The 15,422-nt window shown below is 50.6% G+C and overlaps 1 protein-coding gene across 2 annotated transcripts in view; it reads left to right on the forward strand.

The window, feature by feature from the left end:
• Positions 1–15,422, forward strand: part of RBM33 (RNA binding motif protein 33) — a 118,373-nt gene that overhangs the window by 47,536 nt on the left and 55,415 nt on the right. For both annotated transcript variants that reach the window (XM_039230666.1, XM_039230667.1), the window contains exons 6-8: positions 1,154–1,325; positions 6,387–6,595; positions 9,879–10,167. In XM_039230666.1, coding sequence (XP_039086597.1) covers positions 1,154–1,325; positions 6,387–6,595; positions 9,879–10,167 — 670 coding nt within the window. The remainder of the gene's footprint in view (positions 1–1,153; positions 1,326–6,386; positions 6,596–9,878; positions 10,168–15,422) is intronic.

Genomic DNA, 15,422 nt, shown 5'->3' on the forward strand with positions numbered 1-15,422 from the left:
CCCCTGCTGTACTAAGCGTCAGTACTGAGAGGTGGTGTCACTGTCATTAGGCTTAACCTCTAGTTTACATTCATCCTTGTGTTTTCAGGCGTTTGAACTCCTGAAGATGTGTAGAGACTTGCAGTATGTATAGCATGAGTGTGTGCATTTGCAGTTGACCTTTTTTCACAGAAATTGTGAAATTTTGGGGTTATGTTAAATTTTTTCTTGCGCATTTTCTAATGAAGTAGTTCATTTTTGTTTCTCTTAAGAGTAAAGGACATTTAAAATTATGAATCATGAGAATAAAGGGTCAAATTCTGTTTTCTTATGTTTACAAAAAGTATTTTAAGTGACCCTGGCACTTGGTAAGTACCTATCTTATTCTCTCCCAGTAGGTCACTGAGACCTAGTAAAAGGTGAAAAGTGATCGGTAGCATAAAAGGAATATTCGTGATCAAGTAAGAATTGCTGATGAAGATTACTTTTAGTTGGAACTAGATTAGGCAGTATTTGTGTAGGAATACTGATATAATAAAATAGGAGATGAAAGCTGGTTTTAGTGTGACTGGAAAGGAAAAAAAAAGCTCTGCTGGTGTGGTGGTCCAGGCCGGTGGCGGCGGTGCGCTGGCCCTGATGGCAAGCGGAGCAGAAGGGGCAGAGTGCAGGCGGAGGCTGGGGAGGCTGGAGAAACTCAGCAGCCTGGCAGCAGCAGGTTTGGAAGTCCTGGTGCACGGGGTCCGGGATTACTGCATGCGTCAAGCCCGTGTGACGGGAAGGGAGCGAGGGCGGGGAGACGTATGCTGCTAACTCCTGGAGCCCCAGGGTTGGTTTAGTGAACACACTGAACTTTGCTGGCATCTGGGTCAGACGTGAGGCCACCAGGGACTTTTGAAATTCGTGTGTTTTCTGTCAGAAGGAGAAGTAACAATATGTAGAGTTTGTACGTTATTTGCAAGCAGGAATTGAACTCTTTCTAACTTTAGTTTTAGTGTTTGAGATCATTTGTTCCTGATATTGGTTTAGGGTTTCACATGGGCTTGTGATGGAACATTTTGCAGCATCTTTACATCCTAAAATCTATATATTTATATATAATCATTTTTCAGTATTTAATTCAAAAGAATGTCAGTGAACTCAGTCTCCCTTTTTGTTTTCTATGTCTGCATTATAGGGAGGTATGGAAACTTTGGAACTACAGAAGGACATAAAAGAAGAATCAGATGAGGAAGATGATGATGATGAAGAATCTGGACGATTGCGTTTCAAAACTGAAAGGAAAGAAGGAACAATTATTAGGCTCTCAGATGTAACTAGAGAGAGAAGGAACATTCCAGAAACTTTGGGTAACTTTTTTTGCCTGTCTCCCATCCTTCTTCACTCCCATTTCGACTTCCTCCATAGTACTATTATGATTAATTAAATAAGTTAAAAAAAATTGACTTTATGGATTATTATGCATGGCCATCCAGAGAGTGGATGGTCGGTGTGAGGTGAGAGCTGAGTTATGGTGCTGTAAAAGTCATTCTGCAAAAGTGACTTTTCTGGATTAAAAGTGTTTGAATAAAATATTTGATTGCTTATTTTTTTAATAGCTTTTCTTTTGGAGTCGATGGCCTAGGCCTGCTCTCCTGCGTAGTATGCAGTTCCTGGCCGGCTCCGGGCAGGGGCTGTGGGGGCGGTGCAGGGCCCTTTGACCCTCTTGAGTCACACGAGGTCTCCAGGCTAATTCCGGACCATGCAGTCTGTATTTTGTACCTGTTAGTGTCATTATAACCGTTCTTTTGGTTTTCTTTTTCTGCCAGCCATTCCTCTCAGTGTTTCCTGAGTTACTTGTTCAGACGTAATCAGCTGAACAATCATTCTGCGCAAACCCTGCTTCTAAAGATGGACAGCAGGTCATTGTGGATCAGCAGAGAGCCTGCATCCGTATTCCCCCTCCACCTGGCACGGCTTTTCCCAGTGTCCATTACAGAGGATAAAGCAGCGGTTCTTGGATTTGAGTGAGCACAGAATCACCTAGAATTCTTGTTAGAACGCAGATTCCTAGACCTACTGCCGGCTCTTCCGATTCAGTAGGTTTCAGGTGCTGCCCAGGAAAGTTGTGTTTCTGCTCAGTTCCCAGGTGCCACTGTGCCTGCTGTTTTGGACCCCGGGCTTTGAGAACCACTGAGATTTGGTACCGAATTCCGGGGGTGGAGGTGAGGGATGGAAGGGCAGAGGGCTCACATAAAAATATCAAATAAAAATCAAGAAAGTAACCCTCACTTACTATGTTTATTAATTCTTAAACCATTATTAGCCATTTTTAGTTGAAACATGAGCCTGTGTCCATAAGCGGCAGGTGTGAATTGTGCACAAGGACCCCGGGCTCCCGTGGTGTGCAGGTTAACCGTCGAGAATGAGCCAGTCTCCCCGTGTCACTTCGCTAAGTGAGCTCTACAGAGAGCTTGCTAGACTCTTGCGCTCTCTACTGCTTCCGCCCCGAGTCCCTCCTCCTCTGCCTTTTGGGCCGGGAGTCCCCTGGCCTTTTCTCTAGTTAGGCTATAAAGTTGCCAGTTTGTCTGAAGCAGGAAAACATTAAGTTTCTAAGAAAGAGGGTCTGAAGTTGGCCTTGGGTAAAAGGAGATGAGGCAAAAAGAGTCTTCGAATAGGAGGATGGGAGAAAAACACTGTACCGTCAGCAGGAGGAGCTGGTAACACGTACCAGAGCAGGTCTCTTAGGCGTGGGCTGGGGAGAGGGGTGCCCCTGGCTGGGCACCGGAGGGCGGTGGGCAGCGGGCAGCACCTCGCTAGGGCAGTGGCGGGGCGTGGGGGCGACTCGTCCCGTTGCTGCAGCCCTGTAGCGGCTGTGGCGTTGTTCCCCAAGTTGGGGGACTTGTGTATGAAATCACGCACGGGGTAGCTGCAGGCTCTGAGGGCGGGGAGTCACCCGCGAGGCCCCAGAGGGGCCTTGTCCTGAACCTCCGTGCCTCCGCCCACCTCCTGGCCTCGGCCAGGGCCGTGTTTCTGTGCATGGTACCTGCCCAGGCGCTGACCTCACATCTTGAGGTGTCCAGCCTGCTCGTGCTCACTCTCTGTGTTGCTTTCATTCCTGTGTCTCAGGACTTTTGCCTCGGTTTGCTGTTTTCAGGTCATTTGTACCTCCTGAGAGGAGAGGCCAGAAGGGGTTAGCGGTAGGCAAGCTGGAGACCTGGGAGACATGGGGACGGAGTCTGGAGGTTTTAGAGGCAGAGGGACTGTGGGCATAAACGGTTTGGACACTTAACCATTTCTTGTAAACATGAAGAAGTGAGGTTTAAGTGTGGTTGTACAAATTGGGCCAGGTACTAAGGTAGGAGAAGATGGTGCTTAAATGCTCCATACTCGTGAGCCCTGCGTCCGAAAGCTTAGTGTTTGAAAAATGAGCTTTCTACTAACTCAGGCTTAGTCCCAGTACAAAGGGATTTTTCTGTCCATGTAAAGACTGTTTTTCTAAAACAGTGAGCTCCCTTGTTACCTTGCCCCCCCCCACCCATGGTTAATTTTATATATAAGAAAATATCGATAGAGAAAGAGCAGCTGCTACAGCATTTGGTAAGCTAGAAATTTGTGTTTGTCTGTGTGCCCCTGGTGATAGAAACGTCAGGTTCAGCTTCTGCGTAGAAATACTTAAGTTTGTTTGACTGTATCATGCTGCTCCTCACTCTTTGTAATGGAGTTAAAATATCTTGCTACCATAGTCCATATGTCATCTCGTATGATATGTATTTCTAGACAGATGACGTCTTTTAACATGTTGAATACAAATAAAGATCAGTTTGTGATAGAATTGGGGTGTTGAGAACACTCCACTCTTTAAAAAGAAGAATGAGGCCATGCTCTGGCACCCCTGTTCTGACCCTGTGGTGCTCACGTGGGTAGCGAGTGCTGGCTAGAGCCTAGCAGGGTGCGGGTCTCCTGCCGTCCTCCCTGCGCTCAGACAGGCAGCGCCGCCCTTCACTGGGGAGAGCGTGGGCTCGTGACTGACGGTCTGGCTGCTACGGAGCCTTGCACAGTCACTGGACTCCACACAGTCATTGGTGTGGACTTGGAATTCAGGTGGAGATTTGGGCTTTCATGTAGGTTAGGAGCTCAGCCAGCAATCTGGAAACTGAACCTTCCAGAAAGTGTGACCGTTTCTGAGTTTCCCCGAGGGTGGTACAAAGCTGCGTGCTTAGCAGATAGATGTCACTCATTCCACACAGAGGATGCCGTAGGCTGTGAGGGCCTCGCTCATCTGCAAAAGCCAGCTGATCAGGGCTTCTAGAACATACGTATGTAAGGGAGTGATGCATCTTGAATGGAAACGTCAAAAGCCATCTTTAGATAGTGGGGGCCAGTGACTGGTTTTCCTAAAGTCCTGGCACAGAAGTTCAGAGCGGCCAGGTCTTTGCCCTGGGAGGTGGGCCTGAGGTTGTTTTTGAAAGCAGGACAGCAGTATGTGAAAGACAATGTTCATTTTAGCCTGGCCTGTTTTCATCCATTAATCTAGGACTAGGCATCTAGATTTTGCAATCTTCTAAGTTTCACTGGCACGTGTCATGTGTTAAATTACAGTGTATTGCTTTAGCCTAAAGAACATTCTTATGTCTAAATAATGCTCTCTTGAAATAAAGTCCTTCGTTAATTTTGTTTAACGCGGAGGATCTGTGGGAATGGTATTTTCATCTAATAATAAACAGTTGAAGACCGTTAGTGCCAGCAGTAGGTACGGCCTTCAGTTCACGTGATGGTCCTTGTCTTGCACGCAAGGGTGTTACCAACTTCTTCATTCAAGTTCTCTTGTAAAAATAAATTCAGACCATCATTTATTTCCGTTTCGCCCAGTAAGCTGTGTATTCTATAAATATTGACTTGTATTAGTCCAACTATTATAAAATTATTTGTATGAAGATGTTTTTTCTAAGCACGTTTAAGCACGTTTTTAGGACAATACAAACGTAAAACTTTGTTGCATTGAGCTGTGCCCCTCTCCTTTAGAATATGGCCCTAGTCCAGAAAACACTTAAGAGGAAATTAACATTTCAGTTGAAGTTACAAATGTAATTTCCATCCTGTCATATTTTGGTGACCTTTTGTGACAGCTTGTCTCAATTGGAGGAAAGCATTTTTACTTGCTGATTAAAGATGTCATTTGAAACCATTTTATTACTGGGGATAGTGAAATTAATCTTGACACTTCGAACCACTAGAAAAATAATTGCTGATTCACCGCATAAAATGTGTATGTGAACCGATCATGTAGTCAAGATTAGAATAAAAGTCTGTGCTTGTTAAGAAGAGATTAAATTTTCTTTTGAATAGGGTCTAGATTTATTTGAAGGGGAGGGGAATACCATAAAAACAAAATCAAGGAAATATGTGGCTTAGAGATTTTGGAGGAGTTTGGAGATTATGGAACCCAAGGTAGGAGCTAAAACTGGTAATGGTTAAAATTTCGTCCTTCACTCTGGAAGAAGGTGTAACAGTGCCCCTGTTACGATTCAGTGAAACCTTTAGAAGGTGTACGTTTGTTAACCTAAGATACCACAATTTACACAGTATTGTAAAATAAAGGAACTGTGTTTGAAAAGTCAGCTTTTTTCTTCTAGGGATTTAGAAAAAGGGGCCAGCTCAGGTTTCTTAGGGCCACAGTCCGTGTTTTTATAGCCTTAAAGTGGGGGGGGGGGGAAAGGGGTCCCACAGGTGTCTGCAGTAATGAGTTTTTTCTTTTGTGACTTTGCTCTCATTTGATACAGCTTCCGTATCAGACTGCATGGATGTAAACCTTTTCCCACAGAGTAAAGGTCTTTTTAAGTAATCTGGAATGATCACATTAAATGAGTTTTCCACTGTATGAAATTAATCCTTTGATTTCAGGGTGATGTCATTAATAGTTTCGTTTAAATCAGAACAAACAGGACTCTGTTGTATTTATTTGTTATCCATCTTGCGTCTGTGTGCCACGGTGCTTTTATAATACCTGGACTGGTCTCACTGAGAAGCTGTACTGGTGTGGGCCTGGTGGGCCCAGGTCCTCCCCAGCACTGTCTGCTGTCCGTGAAAGAGAAAGCGTCCGCGGCAGTTTGAGAGCAGCGGTTAAACCTAACTTCAGCCCCTTCGTTTTAGTTTCCCTCCGCACAGTTTTGTGGTCTCCAATGAAAAGACGTGAACTTTGCAGGGGGCTACGTCTCTTACTACCCCCTCCACCGGGAAAAGCATGTCTTCATTTTAGGGTGTCTGTCCCGGGCGGCCGTACCCTGCTCGCTGCTAGTTTAGTTCCCTGCTCTGGGTGAGACACTTGATCACGTTACTTTCGTTGCCTCATGTATCTTTCCCGTTTTCTCCCCATGTATCAAGTTTAGGCTCTTTGAAGGTTTCTAACGCTTGTGCATCTTTTCAAATAGAGCTTTCAGCCGAAGCCAAAGCTGCGTTGCTTGAATTCGAAGAAAGAGAGCGACAGCATAAGCAGGGACGCTATGGTTCGAGGCGGGGAGGAAGGAGAGGAGGCCCGTTAGTGTGTCGTGGAATGGGAGACCAGAGGAGAGAGAACAGTGAGCGCGCAAGAATAAAGGACCACAGACCTGCCCTGCTTCCGACGCAGCCTCCTGGAGTGGTAATTCTCAGTTTTACTGTGATAGCCCGACGCCTGAGAACAAATGAAAATGTGCCTTTGTGAGTGTCGTACTGTGTGTGTGCCACCTAGTCTGAAATTAAAATTTAACGATAGGAATAACGGCTAAAGTTTCCTTATAATATCTCATCTGTGGCCTTATAAATCCTGTACGCAAGTACTTACGAAGAAAGAAGCAAGAGGCTTAGGTCCTCAAGTGTCAAATGAGCCCCAGAGGAGCCAGGCTTCCATCCTCTCCCTGAGTGTCCCTGCGTGCCCGCACTCAAAACGATGACGGTGGTGCACGGGGCATCCAGGTAGCATTGTTTATTTTATAAAAATGGCTTTTCCTTTATACTGTTTCCCACAGGTTTATCCCTAAATCGTAGCAGATTCTCTTAGAGTAATAACTGCCATGTGCTGTCCATAATCATATACTTGTAATTTTGGCTGAATTTGAAATTTCCTCTGCATTTCAAAGAGGAGATACCGCAGGGGCAAAAAAAAAAAAAAAAAAGGAATTAAAGTGATTCTCTGTCTTTTAGTGAGTGTTAGGATTTTATGGCCCCTTCCTTCAGAAGCCAGTCTCCAAGGACACATTTGGTTAACACGTGTCTACCGCAGGTCCCTCCTGCAGTTTTATTTGAATTTAGGAGAAAGCCACGTTTTGTCTGTGTAGAAATGTTAAAGGTTACCATGCATTCGTTTGTGAAATCTAACAAGTTAGGAAGGTAACTTCTTGTTTCACCCTGATAATCTCGGTTTTGCAGCCCAGGAAGGGGGGAAGGTAGGTGGGGCGATCACAGCATGACGAAGTTGATGCTGTTCACAGCCGCTTTTTGCGTAGACAACTGTTTTGTTCTTAAGCTTCTCAAATGGCAAAAACGCTGGACCTTAACTTCTTTTTCTTCCCCGTCCCGTATCCTCGGCCCCAGCCTCCACTTGCCGTACATCCAGCAGCCAGTTCAGTGATTCTGGCCTCTGTGGTGGAGAGGGGAACCACCACACGGGAGGATTGTTTTCATGTAACTGTCTTCGTGGTCGTGGAGAGGTACCTTCGCATCCACGGGGAGCACATGTGCCCGGGAGGCCATCGTCCTCGATCCTTCAGAGGGGCCGGAGTGCGCGGATCTGGGAGCGCTGGCACATGGCTAGCCGAGTGGGGGGCCGCCCGCACCCCCTGCCAGGTCTCCGTGGCCGAGGAGAGCTCTGGAGCTTGCTGTGAGCGGGGCCAGGCCTGACGGTGCTCTGGGCTCGCGTTGCCCAGTCACAGCGATGTGAGGCTCCCGTTCACTGGGAAGACCGGGACTGTCGGGGATGAACTTGAGCTCCCTCCCACCTGCGTCTGTCCTCCGACCACAGGCGCTCTTGACCCCGCTTACTCTGTACCCCAGAGCTGTGTGTCTGGACTCCAGGGTTGTGGGAAGAATGTGTCAAAGGCTTTCTCATGACTTTGTGTCAGTCCATCTTCTCCTAGGTCGGTCCCCTGCCGCCCGGACCCCGCTCTGTTCACTTCCTGACTGTGCTCTCGGGGTCCCTGCCACCCCTGTGCCTCCTTCTTGCTGTGCCCTGGCGCTGTGGGTGTCCCTGGCCAGCTCCTCAGGGAGGGGCGCCTGAGGTTTAGGCTGTGCTGTATCTCCTCTCCCCATTTAGCTGCCCCCTCGTCCGCCCTCCTTTGGGTCAGAGCTCTCGCCGGGTGGCATCGTCCTTCCCGCCACATGCCCTCTCTGTGCGCTTCCGGCTCCCTGTGCCCCCCGCCCCCCACAGGCGCCTCCCAGGCTTCCCCTACCTCCACCTGATTAAAGCACCCGACCTCCTTCATGCTCCTTCACTCAAGCCCATGCTTGAGAAGCCCACGCTCCTTCATGGGCTTGAGTGAAGGAGCCTGCATGGTGCCCCTCCTCCCTGCAGCTCAGATCTGACTCGCGTGAGCCTCTGTCCGTCAGCGTGCTCCCCGTGGGTAGTCGGCGGAGACTTTGGTCCCTACTCGCAGTGCAGGGTTGCGCATCGCATCCCGCGTGAGGCAGGGGAGGGAACACACTGGATTCCAGCAACACGGAGAGCTGTGGACGCAGGCTAGCCCCGGAATCTCTCTCTGGAAGAGTCCTCCCTGAGGCCATGGCTGTGTACATTTTGGTGTCGGAATTCTCTCCATTCCTCTGAAATGTGTCTTCCCTACTGCCTGTCAGAACCTGGCTTTTTCTTGTATTCAGCTCCTGCCGTGGCCTGCTCAGTGGTCTCTCTTTTCCGCCATCTTTCCCCACATCTGTCCCACATCCACCAGGTCCCATGATTCCTCGTGATATCCATGATTCCTCACCCTGCACGTGGCATGTGCTGCCACGTGCGTGGAGCTGGGGTTCACGGCTCCACGGTGTGGCTGGGGTGCAGCATGGTGTGCTTGGCGTGGCCGGGTGGCCCGGTGCCCACAGGCAGGACTGTGGACTCTGCTGGTCTGAATCCACTTCCGGCCCTGCCGCTTACCAGCTGCTTGGGAAGAGGATAGTGACGGGACCCACTTGATGGCCCCGTCGGGAAGCGGCCGCTTACTCCATATGCTGACCTTCCGGTGGGTGTGGAAGACACAGGGTCGGCCCAGAGCTCGGGGCCGCTGCCCTGGTCGCTGGCTGCCTCCTCTCGTGACTGTTTGGTGGCGTCACCACGAGGTCCTTGACTGCCTCGAGTGTCCGCACGGCCTGGCCTTCCCCCGTCTTGTGTTTGCGTGGCTGCGGCCACCCTGTGTCCCAGGTTTCCTGCAGACGTGGCTGCACCACCGCTAATTCCAGGGTCCCTTCTGCCCCCTGCCTGGCGCCCCGCTCTCCCCACTTCCTTTCCGGGGCAGGTGCCACCTTCTCCTCTCCCGCCCCGCAGGGGACTTAGGCATTCGCTAGGCCCGTGTCCTCCCCAAGGACAACCCTTGTCTCAGGCACGGTGGCTCACGCACGTGCCCGTCTGTCCCCCTCAGCTGTGTGGGGCAGGAGTGGGACTGGCCGCGGGGGTCTGTGTGTGCCGCGCAGCGCTCGCCCCACTCTGGCCACTGTTAGTGGCTGGACTGGAAGTTGTTCTTGTGGAATCCACGAGAGTCCCTTGGAGGTCGCTGTCCCCCCCAACCCCCGAGTGCCCCGGCACGGACCCCAGTGGTGGGCCGCGCGGCCCTGCCGCCTCCTACACGCCGTTAGCGGGAACCTCTCTGGAGCCCGTGCGCATCTGTAGGGCAGTAGCCTTCTTTTACTTCTCTTCTCAGTGGTGATTTCTGTGAATTTGTCATCTTTTTGGTGGTTTTCAGACGCACTCTCCAAGATTAATCCCTCCCGCGCAGCCTCAGCCGCCACCGCCGCCGCCGCCGCCGCCGCCGCCGCAGCAGCCCATCAGGAGCCTGTTCCAGCAGCAGCCCCTGCAGCCCCTGCTGCCCCTGCAGCACCCGCAGCACGCCCCGTCTCCCCAGGGGGCGCACGTGCCGCCCCAGATGGAGGCCCCACGCCTGATGATCACCCCGCCCCCGGTGACCCCGCAGCAGCCCAAGAACATCCACATAAACCCCCACTTCAAGGGGGCGGTGGTGACGCCCGTGCAAGGTACGTGTGCCCCCTTTCCCGCTCTTGTGACGCACAGGGTCCCGCGGCCGAGGCGGTCTCCTGAGCAGGGGTGCGAGGGCGAGCCGGCCCAATGGGCCTCACTTATTTGCTTAGACACCTGTACCTCATGCTTTATAACTTCGTGGACGGTGCTGGACGGTTTCTGAACTTCCAGGGCGGCAGAGGTAGCTGTGGAAATGCCCGAGTTGGTGTTCTCCGTCAGCTCCTCCCCCCAGCGGGCTCGCTGTGCCTCAGGCCTCGTTTGTAAGCGCAGCACCTCGAATGTTACCTTGCGGACACGTGATCCTGAGTCTGGGAAACGACTTTCTCATGCACCTGTTCAGCACGTGGGGACGGAGATCCCGCTCTGTCCTTGGCATCTGCGTGCTCCTGCTAAGAGGCACCGAGGAAGTGTTGTGCGGCCGCCGTCTGCTTCCCAGCAGGCAGAGACGCCGCGGGCAGTCACCACAGCGGGAGAACTGTTCCGTGGCGTGGTAGAGCCAGAGGTGGGGCAGGGCCCCGGCCTGGGGTCGGCCGCAGCTCTAGCTGGGGGGCCGCGGGTGGTGTTGTCACAGAGCTAAGAGGTGAGGAGATCCTCTGATGTCCCTGGTTCAGAAGGTGGCATGGTGTGTAACGAGTGGGAGGAGGTGGGGCTGCTGTCCGGGACAGAGTGACGTGGTGGGGTGGAAGGTGGTGGTGAGGAGGGGGCTGTGTGGCGACTGCAGAAAGTGGGTCACTGATGGCTACCAGGTCTTGGATGTGGCCCAGGTGGGGTGGAGGACGGCGGTCAGGGACCAGGAGGCGGTACCGGAAGCGTGGCCTCTGCCCAGACTGAAGCCCGGCCTGTGCTGGGGGCCGCGGTGAGAAGGGAGCTGAAATCCAGGACGCGCCCTGGGGCTGGGCCAGGAGGCGGCGGCGGTGGCAGCGGTGTGCGTGGCGTGTCTGATGCTGTGAGCCCCCACACTGGGCTCTGAAACAGCGCCGACAGCCCCGAAGGACCCCACTCTCGTGTGGGAGGAAGTGGCCCCGTCTTTGGGAGCCTTCTGTTCCCCTTTGAGCAACAGGGGAGGGCTGAGACCACCGTGCGTCCCGCTGGCACTGCACCTGGAATCCCAGAGTTCCAGAAGTTGGGGAGAAGCCCCAGATAGGACTCGATGTGTGGGAGGTGGCGGGGCCTGGAGGCGCTTTGAAATTGTGCTGTGCCCTTGCAGCGACGTCTGTGACGGTGGCAGTGGCAGGCTGGCCTTGGGCACGAGGTCCGTGTTGTGGGGCACTGCTCTTGTTTTACACGCCTGGAGGCAGAGTCACAGCGGGTCCCCGACCCCTGACCGAACCCCCACCCGCCCCCACCTTATCTAAGAGTCTCTCATCGGCCTCTGCCCGTGTCCTGTCCCCTCAAGGCACCCAACCGCGGTGGCCCCTGTGCCTGGCACACCACCTGCGTCTCCTCCAGCTGCTGTGCTCGTGTGGCGGCGGGGGGTGGCTCCCTAACGCAGCCCTTTCCACAGCAGCTTCCCCAGACGGGCAGCTGCCACCAGTCTGCTATGTCGGAATGACTGTCCTGAGGCCGGCGCCTGTAATTGTGTATTTCCTTGTATAAACCGAATGCAAAACTGGCAGTTGGCAAGGTGCACAGATTTGCACGAGCCTGATAAAAATCACTCGTATTGGAAGTGCAGCGTCGGGAGGCTCTGAGGAACCCCAAGATGTCTTCCACGTGGGAACGTAGAGTGCCTCGCCGCCAGTTAGCAGCCGGACGGACAGGATGCAGGCCTTGCACGCCAGAGCTGTCATTCGGTAAATAGAAGGACAGCGTTCTGACAGTAGTCTCTAAACCCTTAGAAGCAGCTAAGTGAGTTTCCCCGAGGCTGGCCGCCGTGGAGCCCCCCATTTCTTCTCGTGAACATCCCTAGGATCTTGAGACATGCCGATGTGAGGAGAGCACGAGAAACTGTGCTCCGAGGTCCCGCACGGAACGCTGTTGCAGAACGGGCCGTGCGGGAGTGAGCGAGGAGGCTTCAGTAGAAAGCCACGCTTCTCCGAGCGAGGCTGCGAGGGCCTAGCCATCTGCTGTGTGAACGGCGTAGGCTGACCCTGTGTTCACAGAGCCTTCGGCCGTCAGAAGGTACGTGACAAAGTAACAGCGTGAGCGCATCTTGTCCTGCTGGCCCCTGCTTTCAAGGAGGAGTGTTCCATCACATTACAGTTAACCGGTTTGGAGAGAAATGTAACTTGTTTTCCAGCCTTTTCCTGACTGAACTGTTGTAATGGACTGAAAACTTACTCAGCGTAGTCAGTAGAAAGATGAACGTTAGACATCAAGTACTCCAAGTTCAGGGTTCTGCTGGCAGTGCGCGTTTTCAGTTGTCTTGTGCTCAGGGCGCAGAGGGAGGCAGCTGGCGGAAGTGACTGGCCGATTGAGAGCCCTGGGCGGGGGGGGGGCACGGAGCCCCCGAGGGACATTTGGCAAACCCAGGCCTTTTCTCTGCTGGGCTTCTCAGATATGCTTCTCTGTTAACTCTTACTCTTTTCCTCCTCTTTCTTTTTTGCTGCTTTTTGCAGTTTACTTAAAAAGAAAAAAAGGCCAACTAAAAAGAAGGTTTCTTTTTTTTTAATATATTTTTTTAATGTTTTATTTATTTCTGAGAGAGAGAGAGACAGCGTGAGCAGGGGAGGGTCAGGGAGAGAGGGAGACACAGAATCTGAAGCAGCTCAAAGCTCTGAGCTGTCAGCACAGAGCCCGACGCGGGGCTCAAACCCACGGATCGTGAGATCTTGACCTGAGCCGAAGTCGGATGCTTAACCAGGTGCCCCTAAAAAGAAGGTTTCTGTGCAAGGAACCTGTTAATTATAATCAGATTTCTCCCCAGAGATTGCGCTTTGATTTCCTGTTCTCATCCTCCCCTCCTCCCCCCCCAAGTTAAACAGACTTACATTTTTTTTAAAAAAAGTTTTTTTTTTAATGTTTTATTTATTTTTGAGAGAGAGACAGAGACAGTGTAAGCAGGGGAGGGTCAGAGAGAGAGGGAGTCACAGAATCTGAAGACAGGCTCCAGGCTCTGAGCTAGCCGTCAGCACAGAGCCTGACACAGGGCTCGAACCCACAAACTGAGATCATGACCTGAGCTGAAGTCGGACGCTTAACCAACTGAGCCACCCAGGCGCCCCAACAGACTTAAATTTTTTGATACTCTCATGGTATTGTAGGTATCTGATAGGAACTGCTGTTTAAGTCCCAAGTTTAAAAATAAGCAGCACATAGGCTGGAAGGTCTGGGCACTCCATATTTGGCACTTAATTTTAAAACCATTATCTTTATATTTAATATGTAGTTTCATATTCACTTTCATTATAATCTTTTGAGGTCAGAGATACTCTAATTTTCTTCCTCCATTTCACAGTCTAATGTTTTGCCCTAAATAAATCGATGTACCCCCCCCACCCCCCCGGTGCCTTGTAGGAGACCTTGTTGAGAGGAGGCTGCATCCTGTTTTACAGAAAGTCTCTTAAATTGACCTCCTCTCATTCTGAAATTTTGACTCATTGGATTAGGCTTTCAAGGGACAGAATGACTTCTGCTACCTTGCATTTTTCAAGCTAAGTTTCTGTCACACTTTGTGTTTGATCAAGTCGTGACTCCAGTCCATACACACTATCACTTTATATATATGTATGTATGCATTTTTATATTTTAATGTTTATTTTTGAGAGATTGAGAGTGAGCAAGCGGGGGAGGGGCATAGAGAGAAGTAGCAGAGGATCCGAAGCAGGCTCCAGGTTTCCTGCTGACAGCACAGAGCCCGATGTAGGACTTGAACCCATGAACCACAAGATAGATCCTGACCTGGGCTGAATTCGGATGCTTAGCCGACTAAGCCATATAGGTGACCCTACACTATCACTTTATTTATTTATTTTTTTAATGTTTTTTTATTTTTATTTCTAGGAGGGAGAGAGAGAGAGACAGACAGCGTGAGCAGGGGAGGGTCAGAGAGAGAGGGAGTCACAGACTGAAATAGGCTCCAGGCTCTGAGCTGGCAGTCAGCACAGAGCCCGACGCGGGGCTCGAACCCACGAACCGCGAGATCATGACCTAAGCGAAAGTCGGACGCTTAACCGACTAAGCCACCCAGGCGCCCCCCTACACTATCACTTTACATTGGACATGTGGAAGTATGACCCTCATCATAAGTGTTCATATATAGCGTTCCTTGAGTATTTATAGTAAATAAAATTTATCTTAGCGTTCCAATTTTAAAGTAATTGGAAAAGTATATTTTTCCTGTATCAGACGTTTCTTAAATTAAAAATACAGTATGTGATATTGTTGTTGTTATTATTATCATTATTATTTCTGTCCTCACATGACTGGTTGTTCTCTGTGCGTGTCTGTGGTCTGCTCCCTTATGAGGATACCCATCATACTGGGTCTGGGCCCACCCGCAAGACCTCATTTTACCCTGATCCCCTCTTTCCAGGCCCCTTGCCCAAATGTAGTCCTGCTTTGAGGCCCTAGGGCTGGAGACTTCAGCGTATGCATTTGGGGGAGGGAGACACAATTCAGCCCATAACACCTGACCCTCTGAGCGCTTACTGGATGTATCTGGCGGCACAGTTTAATGAGAATCGCAGCACCCCACCCCATAGCGGTCCCCACTCAGGCGGTGGGGCTTTTTTTTCCCTTCACAATCAAGATCAGTGCACCGTGTACCTTTTAAATAGCATAAGCCTGTCTGATTTAGGCCCAGGGTATATCATGTGGCTTCTTCCCTCCTGTAAAATGTCTGTTTTAGAATTCTGTGATTTCGTGTTCTTCTGGCAGAGCTATTGGAGTTCTTGTTTAAAAAGTAAAACCAAAAACAAACAAAATCTTGGCATAGGAGACTGTTTAATAGATTGTTCTTTGTGACAGTACCATGGGTATGTGTGTTTTCCTTTCTCTGCCTCCCTCCCTCTTTCTCATGATGCTAGAGGATTTAGATTTAAATTTGTATTTGATTGGAGTCAGAAAATGTAATTGGATTAGATAGTCTGGATAACTTGGATATGGATGTGAAGCACAAAGCCGTTTATTTTAGAGGAGTGATCTCTTACTGCAAAACATTTTCATTCTAAATAGAAATTCCCTGTTGAAATTTAAGCTTCTGTGTGTGCTGCTGCTTGGGGACAGGTGTCCAGCACTGTCTTTCCCTTTGTGGGCTTGTGAAGCGCAAGCGCAGAGCACTTCGCTTAAGTGTAAACTTCACGCGTTACTG

The sequence above is a fragment of the Hyaena hyaena genome, unplaced genomic scaffold (assembly GCF_003009895.1).
Source record: "Hyaena hyaena isolate Hyena2069 unplaced genomic scaffold, ASM300989v1 scaffold_50, whole genome shotgun sequence".
NCBI classification, from domain to species: domain Eukaryota; kingdom Metazoa; phylum Chordata; class Mammalia; order Carnivora; family Hyaenidae; genus Hyaena; species Hyaena hyaena.